The sequence below is a fragment of the Brassica napus genome, chromosome C3 (assembly GCF_020379485.1).
Source record: "Brassica napus cultivar Da-Ae chromosome C3, Da-Ae, whole genome shotgun sequence".
Lineage (NCBI taxonomy): Eukaryota > Viridiplantae > Streptophyta > Magnoliopsida > Brassicales > Brassicaceae > Brassica > Brassica napus.
Window position 1 is genome coordinate 29,206,732 of NC_063446.1, and position 14,635 is coordinate 29,221,366.

The window sequence follows — 14,635 nt, forward strand, 5'->3', positions numbered from 1 at the left end:
CGCTCCAATTGATTTTAAAAGATCAGATTGCGTTGATAGACCCTTATACATAACTCGTATTGTCTAACTAATACTTTACGTTAAATTTCATTTGAATGTTTCATCTATTGACTATTGTTAGAAGGCCCTTTATCAAAAAAGAAAAAAAGGTTTCCTCTATTGTCGGGTGTTATATAATATTGTGTTAACAAAAATACTGATTTAGTGGACCCAATATCTTGATTAGTAGATTAATAAAAATGTCAAATCATATACTGTATTTGTATTTTATATAAAAATGTATGTACCCAGCAAACAATAGAAATCACATAGCCTTTGCATGAAGAAAATGTATTTTATGCCAAATAAACTTAACATCCTAGGATATAGCAATTTTGTATTCTGTTGACAAAAAAAAAAGAAGAAGAAGCAATTTTGTATTCACATTGAAATTTTCGGTTGAATCCTATGCATATGAAGCAGCATGCCAGTCTTATTTATTTTAGACTTTAATTATTTTAAACATGGTTAAAATACTTACTCTGGAAGAGTGGTTAAAGATCACAACAACCTAATAGAACGTTATAAACACATGAAAAATAAGCAAGAAGTGTTATTCAAAGCTGAATTACTGGGAGATCTTTCTGTACAAGATACGTTGGGTCATATATGTATCTAGAATGTCAATCCTACCATTAGAAAACTTTCCCAATTTATTCAATTGATCTTCATACTTTTTTTCCCCTACCGATCCGTATTTACGGGCTTTAATTTCTAGATTTCTAGAATATCCCACACACGTATATATATATATATATATATATCTAGTATCAACACGTTATACGTTTGCACTAGTATAGCATATTTTACTATTAGTTGCATATATATAACTATTTAATTTGAATCAAAACTGCTTTAAAATTAAGTAAAATACAAATATAATATACATCAATTTTATATTTAACTGAAAAATTATGAACATATAATTGTCAAAAAAAGAAGAGATTCCAAACAAACTTTTTTACTTTTAGTCATCATCTTCAGTCTAACAGAGTATTTTAGTGCTGCAAGTGAGAAATAAAAAAGAGCAAGTTGGGTCCATATTGTAGGCCCAATAAAATAGGCCCATAATAAGGTCACACCAACTAAAATCAAGAAGCGGCGAATCACGAAAGACGAGCGATCCAGCAATGGGGAGAAAGAAGGGGTTGCCGGAGTTCGAAGAGACGGCGCCGGATGGATTCGATCCGGCGAATCCTTACAAGGATCCAGTGGCGATGGTGGAGATGAGAGAGCACATAGTTCGGGAGAAGTGGATCCAGATCGAGAAGGCGAAGATCTTGCGTGAGAAGGTCAAATGGTGTTACCGCGTCGAAGGCGTTAACCATTACCAGAAATGCCGTCATCTCGTCCAGAACTATCTCGACTCCACTCGCGGCGTCGGTTGGGGAAAAGACCACCGTCCTGTCTCCCTCCACGGTGAGTTTATAATTGATGTTGGTTGGTCTGAGCATAAACTGTGTTATGTTTAAGTTTTTTGGTTTATGTTTATGAACAGGTCCCAAGCCTGAGGCCGTTGAAGCTGAATAATCTGAGGTTAGTGACTGTTTCTTGTTTATGGTTTGTGTTTCACAAAGCTAATCCTAGCAATGGGTGTATTGTGTTGATATTCTGAAACATGCGTGGAAAGTTCTTACCAAGTAGTTATATAGTCTATGTGAAACCTTCACTTGAGCCGTTGTTTTTAAACGATGGCAAATGTTACAGCATTAGAAGTTGTTATCCAAATGTTTTTTTTTTTTTTTTTGCTTCAGTGAGGCAGGTGACCCAGCTTTTATTACAAGACATGGAATCGTCTTTGGACTGTGCAGATTTGCTTTCTTTTTTTGAAACATGTTAGTCTTTGGATTCATGCAAAGGGTTTTACAGGCTTGAGTAATGTATTTTACTACACTAAACATCAGTCTCTCGTTATGATACCAAATAAGTACCTTATTCCTCTGCCTCCCTTCGTTGTTATGTATGATCCCACGTATCAAATCATAGGATAAACAAAATAAACCACAAATAGGTAAGTTTCAAATCAACATAGAACACTTGCTTTATAAATAACTCGAGCGTTAAGTTTGAAAAAAAACTCCAACCGTTATTATCTTTATATGATTTTCTAGGCAATTTTAAAAAGAACGGTGGGATTATGAAATCTTTTGTACAGAAATGGATCCAGATCACTACATACATATATAAAAGCCACAGAGAAGTTTACAAGAACATGCGGAACTTATATTAAGGTGTACAGACTGAATGATATATAAAAGAAACCAATAAGAAAGTTTTTTTTTTTTTGGAACTCTACCAATAAGAAAGTTAATTCGGTGAAAACTCACACGAAACATTGAAAAGAGTCAATACAAACACACAACTTAACGGCTTGACTTGCTCGCTAAAGCCCATCTACCCTCTCCTGTCGACATGCCCACTGGGCCTTTTTAGTTTTTTATTAATGAAATTAGCAGTTGCACAAAAAAAAAACTTAACGGCTTGACTCTTTACCGAGTCTTCTCCACTGTCGTCAACCCTGGTCAACCGCCCAACAAGTGTGGTCAGGTCACTTGTGTTCTGTTTGTATAACCTGTAAGTTTCATTACATTGTCCTTCCTCTCATTTTCTTTTTTTTTTGAACTTAATCCTTCCTCTCATTTTCACTCCCCCCATGTTCTAGTTTCAAAATTTAAAAGCCAATCCTCTTTTTCAAAACTTCGACAGATAAGGTCCTCACAATGCAAAAAATTCCTCATAATGACTTGTCATCACCGTTTTAAACAAGTCCATATCCATTCCCCTCGAGCTTAGACGTGAATGGTATAATAGTAGCTTTGGCCCTACACAAGTGTGTTTGTGTGTTTATTCCTATATATATTTATTTTTATCTTCATTCGTTCTTATAAGCTCTATTTTTCCAACTCAAAACATAATTTATGAAACGATATTCAGCTAATTAGAGGAATCAATGTGAATAGAATAAGCACGAGGAGTATCCAATTGAATGTTCTTAGAACTTATAAGTATAATTTAATGACAACCAACTAAGTGCTACTAACCATATCGAGAAAAAATATTCTAGAGTAGCATAACCAGGAACGGACCCACTTGAAGAGGAGTAGAGTCACTTGACACCACACAAAACATGTTAAAATATGTTTTACAAAGAAAAACAGCAAAAAATTGGTAGCAGGGTTTGGTTAAGTACGGTGCTTGACACCGCATAACCCGGGCTTCGAAGCCAGCAGAGACGCTTCGAACCATACTCTTCAAAATTAGGCTGATCAGTGCTAGTTAAACTCTATGTTTCTCTTGTAGAGTTCAAAACTTGCATCCTTCTTCGGGCTATAACTTCAGCTATTATAACATTTTATGCAACTTTCATATCAATTACCTGTCCAAATAAACCAATTATCATATCAGAAAAATAATGTGCTTCCATTAACTGATTTCTTGTGTAAGAATTTTGTTAGCTCTATGAACTTTGTTAGTAGTTTCTTCCACATCTAAACCCTTCTCGTTGAAATAGTTTTAGATATCTAGAAATATCATTGCCTTCTCGTTTCATTATTATTTCACATATGATTTTATGTTTAAATATCAGTTAAAGAAAAGAAAATACCATGACTGATTCCTTTTGAATTATGTTTCTTATTATTGTAAAACGATATAATTTACACTTCTCTGAAGGATATAGTCGCAATATTCTTTTGTAATATATAGTTGCAATGTTTTAAAAACGGAGAGAGTATATATTGGCGTCATGTATTTTATCAACGTGACCGCAAAATCCGCAAGGCTACAGTGTCACGTGTCTTCTTATTGTTGGGTTGAAATCTTACCGACAAACAGATCCTAGTCGGGTCCACGTGCGTAATGAGATCACTTCAATGTCCTTTACTCCCCTGTCCCTTTTGTCTAATTACGACGCTTACAGGAGGGTAAGTAAAATACTCCCTCTGTTTCTAAAAATAGAATGTTTTACAGAATTTTGATGTTCTAATTTATAAAATGTTTTTATTTTTCTATGTAATTTTTACTTTATTAAAAACTGTATACTCAATCATATTTTAATAGTCTATTTTATAATTGGTTGAATACCATTAATTTATAGTTTTAATGATATTTTCTAGACAAAAATAGTTTTTTTAATATGTGTGTTTTTATCTAAACATTTTATATTTAGGAGCGGAGGGACTAGTTCTTTTGGCAAACTTCCAAAATTAGTTATGTACAAATATGATTTGCTAAGAAAACCTGCCTTCCATTCAGAAATCTTTGCGAAAGGTCTGATTTATCAATTTGTTATATTCAGTAGCGGAGGCAGCATGTAATTAGGGTGCTCAAAAAAAAATTACTTGTATTTTGCCTTCTAAAATTTGATGAAATGTTAAAGAACTAACATATTGACCCTTATAAATTGTAGTTGTTATCAAATTGACTCTAGTTAAATAACTAACATATTGACCCTTAAAAATTGTAGTTGATTAAGTGTTCCCAAAATCATTGTTATTTTTCACTGTGTCGAATAGCTTGTAATATTTTGGTTATCACTCTCTATTTCAAATTTCAAGTAGACCAGTATTCCTAAATTCATTGTATAAAATAAACACCATACATCAAATCATATACAGGTCGAGCTAATAACAAACATGCACGGAAATATCCTGATAGGCTGATATCCACTACAAATGATCACTAGATTCCGAAATCTTAAGCACCATATATTTCTTGTAAACACTCAACACTAGTAACGTTATGCAAGTGTTTCCGATAACAATAATAATTATCTGGTTAACACGCGTACAAATAATGTTAATATTTGCTGGTGAGGGAAGCTATGCTGTAAAATGCGATACTTAGAATATATTAAGACATAAATTGCGTAGGCAGCATTTAAATGGCATTGTCCAAAAGGAGCATAAAATGAAATATGTGGGGGCCAGTCTTTCTTGCATGTGATTCTTAACTCACCTCTCATATCATCTCCAACGATATCCCGTCCGTTGGTAAACTTTTTAACGGTTACGGATGACAGGAAACGACGATGTGGTAAGTGTACCATGTTAAAGGGATTATCATTTCGGGTTAGTGTACAGTATCGCTAGATTTACAAACTCTATATATTTCTTTTAGTTGTAGTTAATATAGTTTATGTTTGTAAATAATTCTTGATCGAGAACCCAGCGATCTGATTGATGATCTGATTTACAGCTCCATGTAAATGTATATACTGGAGTAGTATTTTTCCCTGTTCAGAATTACACTAGGCGTGAGTCGGGCGGTTGACGTGGACCTAGCGAGTTGGTAGAAAATCGGGGATTACTCGGGGATTAATCAGAGCCTAGTTTTTAATGTTTTTTTCAAAATTTCGGATAATATATGTAATATTAGAGTTTGTTTTGATGAGATACCACTAAATTCCAATGGTCTAGCAGTAGGAGTTGTTTGTTTAATGGCTCATTTTCCGGGTTCGACGCCACCAATGCTTTTTTTCTTTTTTTATTTAATTTTTCTTTTAGTGAGTGGTATATTTGTAATTTTTATCATCTTTCCCATGATTTTTTTTTAGGGTTTCGACTCTGCAAGGCTATTCCATGGCGGCCATCAATTATTTTCCTGTAAATCATCAAATTGTTGTGTGATTTCGTGTTAGTTATGTCACATATACATAGATTTGCCATTAAACATCAGTTATGAACATTTAAAACTTCAAAAAAAAAAAATATATTGCAACCTCCGATTTGTTCGCCGCCTATGGCGAAATCGCCACAGCTAAGCACCGCCCAACGTCTCGCCGTCGCTTAATTGGACGCCTTACCCGCGTTTTCGAACATGGGTATTTTTCTATCCTGGCTGAACTTTTCACAATTTTAGAAAGAAAAAAATTTTATTTTTTTTGGCAAAAAAAACTTTCCTTCACATTCATTGTTTCATTTAATACAGCTGGGAGAGTCAGACAATAGTTTAAAAAATATAGAAGAGAGGGCCACAGAAAAAGTTTTCAGAAGACTTGTTTAGATACAACAAGGCTCTCCTCTCACAAAACTATCAAACAATAACTAAAAGCTTAGACTGTTATGAAATAACTTATAATTTATAGTATCAAGAAATTCAAATAAGAGTAGAATTTAATACCCGTAGAAAGCAAATAACACTAATATAAAGGAGATAGTTTATTATAAGGAAGAAGAAGAAGATGTAATGGTTCTTTGATTATAAACTCTTGTTCTTGTTTTTTTTTTGGTGTACAAAAGAGTGAGATGAGTGATGGTATTTATAGTGAACAACAATACATAAAATAACAAAGATGGTGCTTGATTTGGTAAATGAGTGGGTGATCATAGTGCTTGATGAGTAGATGATCATAGTGCTTGAGTTGGTAAAGGAGTGGAGGATCATTTCAAATTTTATCTTATAACACTCCCCATTAATCATCCATCTTGTATTAAATTAAGTTTCGTAACACTCCCCCTTGGGGACCGGTGTCACTCTCCGCTCTCGCTTAACGTTTTTGTTGCCTCGTTAAAAACCTTTCTAGGAAAACCCAATGGAAAAAACCATAGTTAGATAAAAAGAGTACAACTACGTAAGCTCCCCCTCGATTGAGCAGTCATAGATCCTTCTGATGACGCATTCCAATGTTATGGACATGTTTTCTGAATACCGAAGTAGGAAGTGCTTTTGTGAAGAGGTCGGCTGCATTGTCGCATGATCGGACATATCTTACTTCAATCTCTTTCTTCTTCTCGAGCTCTTGAGTGTATGAGAAGAACTTTGGATGAATATGCTTTGTTTTATCGGTTTTGATATATCCTTCCTTCGTTTGAGCAACACATGCTGCATTGTCTTCATATAGAATAGTTGGCCCCGTACTTTTGTCAATCCCACTACTTGAACAAATTTGTTGGCTTATTGATCTTAGCCATACACATTCTTTACTTGCTTCATGGAATGCGATGATCTCAGCATGATTTGAAGAGGTAGCCACAAGCGTTTGTTTCTGAGAACGCCAAGATATAGTAGTGCCTCCAATCGTAAAAACATATCCTGTTTACGATCGGGCTTTGTGTGGATCTGAAAGATATCCTGCATCTGCAAAACCAACCATTTGACCATTTGAATCTTTAGGGTAAAATAAGCCTAAATCAATAGTCCCTTGTAGGTAACGAAAGACATGTTTAATTCCATTCCAATGTCTTCGTGTTGGAGATGAGCTAAATCTTGCTAGAAGATTAACAGCGAATGATATATCAGGCCCTGTACAATTTGCAAGGTACATCAACGCTCCAATTGCACTTAGATATGGTACTTCCGGACCAAGTATCTCTTCTTTTTCCTCAGGTGGTCGAAATGGATCACTTTCAATGTTAAGTGATCTGACGACCATCGGAGTACTAAGGGGATTAGATTTATCCATATTAAAGCGTTTCAACACTCTTTTGGTGTATGTAGATTGATGTACAAATATACTATTTTGAAAATGTTCTATTTGAAGGCCAAGACAATACTGTGTCTTTCCGAGATCTTTCATCTCAAATTCTCCTTTTAGATATTCTGATGCCTTTTGTATTTCCTTCTGAGTTCCAATAATATTTAGATCATCAACATATACCGCGATTATCACAAATCCGGATGTTGTTTTCTTGATGAAAACACATGGGCATATAGGATCATTCACATATCCTTCTTTTGTTAAATGTTCACTGAGACGATTGTACCACATACGTCCAGATTGTTTTAACCCATATAATGATCTTTGCAATTTTATTGCACATAACTCTTTAGGTTTGGAACTTAATGCTTCTGGCATTTTAAATCCATCAGGGATTTTCATGTAGATATCAGTATCTAATGATCCGTATAGATAAGCTGTAACAACATCCATGAGACGCATCTCAAGATTTTTATCAGCGGCTAGACTCATCAGGAATCTAAATGTGATCGCATCCATTACAGGAGAATATGTTTCCTCATAATCAATACCAGGTCTTTGAGAAAATCCTTGGGCTACAAGGCGAGCTTTATACCTTGTAATCTCATTTTTCTCATTTCGTTTTCGAACGAAAATCCATATGTACCCAACTGGTCTCACATCTTCAGGTGTGTGTACAATAGATCCAAACACTTTTCGTTTGTTAAGCGAATCAAGTTCGATTTGTATTGCTTCTTTCCATTTATTCCAATCATATCTCTTTTGACATTCATATATGGATTTCGGTTCTGGATCATCGGTATCTTCATTTACCTCATTTGACATAAGATATGAGAAAACATCACCAATGTCATCATTTTCATTCCTTTTCCATATCTTTTTATCATGGATGTAATTAATAGAAATCTCATGATTATCTTTCGATTCATGATGCTCTGATTCATCAGAGTCCTTATCATTTATTTCTTCCAAAATATTTTCTGCTATTTTGGGTGCATCATATATTTCAGCTTTCTTTTGTTTCCTAGGATTCTTATCCTTAGAACCAACAGGTCTACCACGCTTCAGGCGTGTTTTTGGCTTTCGTGTGTCATCCTCCTTTTCTTGTTCATTTGGCATTTTGATACGAGCAGGAGCATTTGCAGCTGGTATATGAGATTTAGTTACCGTCTTGGTATCTGCAAATGCATCAGGTAGCTGGTTAGCTATACTCTGTAAATGCATAATTCGCCAAACTTCTAGTTCTGACTCTTTAGTAGGAGGATCAAGATATAACAATGATGGTACACTCCATTTTATATCACTTCCAACATTTTTGTTTTCTCCCCATAGAACTGGGAATACATTTTTTGTCAAAATGACAATCAGCAAAACGTGCTGTAAAGACGTCACCAGTCTGTGGTTCTAGGTATCTTATAATTGATGGAGAGTCACAACCAACATATATTCCCAATCTTCTTTGTGGTCCCATCTTTGTACGTTGTGGTGGTGCTACAGGCACATATACCGCACAACCAAAGATTCTAAAGTGGGAAATATTTGGTTCTCGACCAAACGCTAACTGTAGTGGGGAATACTTATGGTATGCACTCGGTCTGATCCGAATGAGTGCTTCTGCATGCAAAATGGCATGTCCCCATACAGAGGTTGGAAGTTTTGATCTCATGATCAATGGTCTTGCAATCAATTGCAGACGCTTAATTAAAGATTCAGCCAAACCATTTTGCGTATGAACATGAGCAACCGAATGTTCAACTTCAATTCCCATTACCATACAATAGTCATTGAATGCTTGGGATGTGAATTCACCAGCGTTGTCTAGTCTAACTCTTTTAATAGTATAATCAGGAAACTGTGCTCGCAGTTTGATTATCTGAGTTAGAAATCTCGTAAATGCCACATTTCGAGATGATAATAGACAAACGTGTGACCATCTATTGGATGCGTCAATTAATACCATAAAATAGTGGAATGGTCCACATGGTGGATGTATAGGTCCACATATATCACCTTGAATTCTTTCAAGGAACTTTGGTGATTCTTTATCGATTTTGGTTGGCGATGGCCTTACGATCAATTTTCCTAGAGAACATGCAACACATGTCATTTTATTCCCTTGAGAAATCTCCTGGATTTTCAGTGAATGACCATGTGAGCTCTCTATGATTCTACGCATCATTGTAGTGCCTGGATGGCCAAGGCGATCATGCCATAATGTGAACTCTTCTGGGTTCCATTTTACTACAAGATTTGATTCGATCTCATCGATATAAGTATGATGTTGTCCCGAAGGAAGTTCTGGAAACTTTTCCAATATGTCTTTTCTGCCACATATTTCAGAAATTACATACATGTATTTCTTTCCATCCTCAATTGCAGACTGAGTATCATATCCGTGAAGATATATGTCTTTAAAACTCAACAAATTCCTTTTAGAACTTGGAGAATATAAAGCATTATTTATGGAAAATTTTGTTCCATTCGGCAAAGTAAAGTTTGCTTTACCAGTTCCTTCAATCACGTCTGCAGGACCGGATATTGTATTGACGACAATTTTTGTCGGTTTTATATCAGAGAAATATCTCTTTTGTCTCAGAATAGTGTGCTTTGTTCCACTATCTGGTATGAATATTTCACGAATCCGTTTCTTGGATTTTGCTCCATTAGCATGTTGATCCATTTCTGAAATTGTCATATTAATAAAAGAAAACATAAAATTCATTCATATAATGATCATAAATGGAAACACGCAATATTGATATATTAAGGTGACGTTAAAAACATCATTATTTTCTGAACAAACCAATTTAGTGTTATAACTTTGACTAAACGTATTATTATCAAACAAGCATATTGGTGACACACGTGTGCATGTGCATGGTTCAATGAATATACGAGCAAATCGGTAACGCAACTAAACGTTATAAAGGTGTTTTCTGTTTGGAGTGTTAACCGAACCAAACCAATTAACAATAAGCGATACACATTACAGTTTGTAGAATTAAATTAAACAAAGTCGTTTTAGTAGATCCATCGATCGATGCGTTATAGCCCATAAACCCATCGATCGATGCGTTTTAGCAGATGTACAACCATTAGTCATGGTTAATATATTATATGTCATATGACTATAGTATTATAGTGCATTGCTTTAAAACATGCATATATACAATCAGAAAAATTAATATCATCGTCTAAAATGACTATATATATATATATATATTTTTAGAATTTCGTAATTTAAAACCGTTTACATTAATCATACAAGCTATAAAAAAATAAATATAATGTAAACAAACATAAGGCGATGTTAATGCCAAAATATTTATCAGTGGTTCCTCCAACAAAAATAAAATACATAGCCGAAAAAATATAAATCGCACATAAAATTAAAGCTAAGCGACTCATCTTCATTGCGATTGAAAAACCGAAATATGGCGATTTGAAAATTTTGAGAGGAGATGAAATGTTTTGGATGAGTGAATGAAGTGAAGAATGAGTTGTATTTATTGATGAAAATCACTGTTCATGACCGTTGGAAAAAGGGTAAAAATTTGAAAAATTTTCTTTGTGACCGTTGGGGTTAAATCGAGTGCACCGAAAATCAGTCTGAAAATATCGTATTAAACGATCAATCAAATCTATTAAATTTCATAAAATTTTGATAAAAATAAAAATTATGGTGAATAAATATTTTTTGTTATGATAATAAATTATGCGACGACTCAGCCGGTCAATGCAGAATAATAAATAAATTATACGGCGGCTCGGCCGACCAATTAGCAATAAACAAAATATAAGGTGGCTCAGCCGACCAGTTAACAACAAACAGAAAATAAAGGCGGCTCGGCCGTCTAGTTAACAACAAACAGAAAATAAAGGCGGCTCGACCGTCCAGTTAACAATAAATAGAATATAAGGCGGCTCGGTCGACCAATAAATTAATTAAAATATTAATAAATAATATAGGCGGTATTCCGGCCATTATAACATAATATAAATAATAGTACAGGCGGTATACCGACCATTATAGCATGGTATATATGATACAATAAATTTTACCGAATTGCTGAACGATCGTGGTGATAACGTGTTATGAAATAACTTATAATTTATAGGATCGAGAAATTTAAATAAGAGTAGAATTTAATACTCGTAGGAAGCAAATAACACTAATATAAAGGAGATAGTTTATTATAAAGAAGAAGAAGAAGATGTAATAGTTCTTTGATTATAAACTCTTGTTCTTGTTTTGTTTTTGGTGTATAGTGAGATGAGTGATGGTATTTATAGTGAACAACAATACATAAAATAACAAAAATGGTGTTTGATTTGGTAAATGAGTGGGTGATCATAGTGCTTGATGATGAGTAGATGATCATAGTGCTTGAGTTGGTAAAACAGCGGAGAATTATTTAAAAGTTTATATTATAACATAGACAACATTTTTCAAAGTTACAATAATTAATAGTATTAGTATTAATCGATAAGAACCGTAAATAACATCTGACTAATTAAAAAGGATAAAAGAAAAATTCACACTTATGATTTTGTTTCCCATGGTAAAGAAACCAAGAAAAAAAAAGAGAGTTTTACTAATATATGTAGTAAAACTATTTAATCATTCACTTTTAGCATTTATTCGCTGACAACCCGATAAGATTATTCTCCAGATTGTAAGTGATACGTGTCCCTTGCTGCTGCACGTTCCCTATGATCGACAACTCAGACGACGTCGGAGCAAAAGCGAAGCAGAACGTTCCCGCGTCATCAATAGGTATCAAGTAATTCTTCGCCGGCAAATCGATCGACTTACCGCCGGTGAAATGAAACGCCACCGTCGGGACATTCACGGAGGACATAGACGAGAAGTCATAGCAAGTGTCGAACAGAGAGATGCTCGACGTCGCGTTCTTGAAATCCTTCGCGAGTTTGACAAACGCGTCGCGGAGCGCGTTATAGGCCTCCGTCTGGAGACGAGTCACGGCGGTTCCGCAGTCCAAGATCACTCCTCCGGCTCCCGCGGCGTCGACCTCGAACACCGACGAAGGGATCTCGACTTTCTCTCCGCCGACGCTGAATCCGCTGAGTCCCACGTAGTAGAAAGTGTCGATCTTTTTGTTTAGGAGAAGCGGCGCCGTCGCGTCTCCGTCGCCGATTTGGACCGAGTTGAAATCGAGGCTCGACGAGTTCCCCGAGTCGCGATCCACGAGGCAGTAAGAAAACGACGTCGCGTTGATTTGATTAGTCATCGACAAAGCTCCACCTCCTAAACCGAGTAAACCGGCTGCTCCCATGAAGAGACCCTCGTTATCGTGACCACACCCCAAAGCGACGTCGTTTACTTTACCCGAGTCGCCAAACGTCACCGTATCGGTCGCGTACTCTCCAACGGTGAAAGACCCGTCTCCGTAACTAACTTGGTAAAGACACTTGTTCGAGCGACACGTGGAGACTTCTAGAGACGCGCACTGTGGAGCTGCGCACGTTAGCGGCTTGTACGTTGAAGACTCAGCCGGGTCGAAAACTGGGTCAGATTGTTCGTAGCAGTCGGAGCAAGGCTTGCACTGGAGCCAGTTCACGTCGCTTCCGGTGTCGAGCACCATGTACATCTCCTTCGCTGGAGTTCCAACGCCAATTCTCGAGAAATACTCGCCGCTTCCTTGGCTAGCTCCGGAGACGACGGGCGTCGTCAGCTCCTCGGGGTTGTACATGGTCTCGTCGTTGTAAACGGGTTTGAGATCGGATCTGTTGACGCCCTCGACGGAGAATCTGACTTTCGCGGCGATTGCGGCGACTCGGGATGAGTCTCGCTCGAGTCGGCTCAGTACTAGGCTTTTGTAGTCTTTGTGGTGTGGTGCGAGGAGAGTGTCTCGGGAGTGAAGCTCTAGAGTGAGTGGAGAAGATGAGTTGGGAAAAAAGGGGATGGATTTGGATTCGAACTCGGGTCTGGTGGTTGTGGTGAGTGAGGAACGGGTCGGGTCGATGGAGAGGATATGTTGTGTTTGCTGGAGAGATGAGGCGACGTTGAGTACGGTCGTTTTATGTGGAGTTGATAGAGAGCGAGAGGAAGCATTGGACGCGAAGAGGAATAGAGAGAGAGTGATGACGGAGAGGAGAGAGAAGAATCTGGCGAGAGCCATTTTCCCGGCGGAGGTGATGAGTTAAGAGTTAAGAGTTAAGAGTTAAGTACAAGGGCAAAGAGGAAGAGATGTTTTACTTATAGGAAAAAAAGAAAGGACGACTTCAGTTGACTCCCCCAGTTCCAACTATTTAATCATACACTCAAACTAAAGTAAGAGACGTTTCTTATATCACGAGAAGAACAATATAATAAGAGATCCACGTTAATCATGTTCTTAGTCAATTAAACGTTACTCCCTCCGTTTCATATAAAGTGTCGTTGTAGCAAAAAAAATTTCGTTCTTCGACTTTCAATGCAAAATTTATTAATTTTATTCAGACATTTATTTTTATATTGGTTAAAATATGGTTAGGTGTATAGGTAATTGTGTTTCTATATAAAAAATATACAAAATTAATTGTTTCATTAATCTGTGTGCACAAACTCAAAACAACACTTAATATAAAACATATAGAGTAATAAATATTCTTTACGTTCCCGAAACTAAGATTTTATATAGTTTATTCTTATTCCACAAAAATATATTTTATATATTTTTAAAGTATTTTTGTATATTTTTGAGAAACATTAGTTGTGAATATTTGAACTGATTAAATTCTATTGGTGAATATTTATTAGAAAGTGTATTAAAAAAATTAAATTAAATTGTAAACATTTATTATCCCTTATATACTAAAGCACAAGTTACTCTATCAATCAAAATATAACATGTCATTCATTCACCAAATTTAAGCAAAATTAGTTAAAAAATGACAGTTTAAAAAAAGAAAAAAGCAACCGTATACGGTTTCTCGAAACTCACTACACTGACACTACCCATGATCTTCTTTATCAAGGTTCCTTTATTTTTCATACTCCTCTAAATATTCGATGAGCAAACAGCAGAGCAACTGAACAACTCCCGATTAAAAACAAAATATGAGAGCCATATGCTACTTCTTTAGGAGCAGAAGAAGAAGAGATCAAAACATAACATTTCCCTTTCAGTTTTGTGTCATATCACTGAAATGCGGGTTGCAATTATGTATTATGTG

At 35.8% G+C, this 14,635-nt stretch overlaps 2 protein-coding genes across 2 annotated transcripts; one reads left to right on the forward strand and one right to left on the reverse strand.

The window, feature by feature from the left end:
* Window positions 1-1,012: 1,012 nt before the first annotated feature.
* Window positions 1,013-1,984, forward strand: LOC106359679 (NADH dehydrogenase [ubiquinone] 1 beta subcomplex subunit 10-B). Its single transcript, XM_013799336.3, has 3 exons — window positions 1,013-1,458; window positions 1,538-1,575; window positions 1,794-1,984. The coding sequence occupies exons 1-2, from the start codon at window positions 1,170-1,172 to the stop codon at window positions 1,567-1,569; spliced, it is 321 nt and encodes a 106-aa protein (XP_013654790.1). The 5' UTR covers window positions 1,013-1,169; the 3' UTR covers window positions 1,570-1,575; window positions 1,794-1,984.
* Window positions 1,985-11,867: 9,883 nt separating this feature from the next.
* LOC106360916 (protein ASPARTIC PROTEASE IN GUARD CELL 1) lies at window positions 11,868-13,909 on the reverse strand. The gene has a single exon (XM_013800592.3). The coding sequence runs from the start codon at window positions 13,597-13,599 to the stop codon at window positions 12,088-12,090; it is 1,512 nt and encodes a 503-aa protein (XP_013656046.1). The 5' UTR covers window positions 13,600-13,909; the 3' UTR covers window positions 11,868-12,087.
* Between the last annotated feature and the right edge of the window lie 726 nt (window positions 13,910-14,635).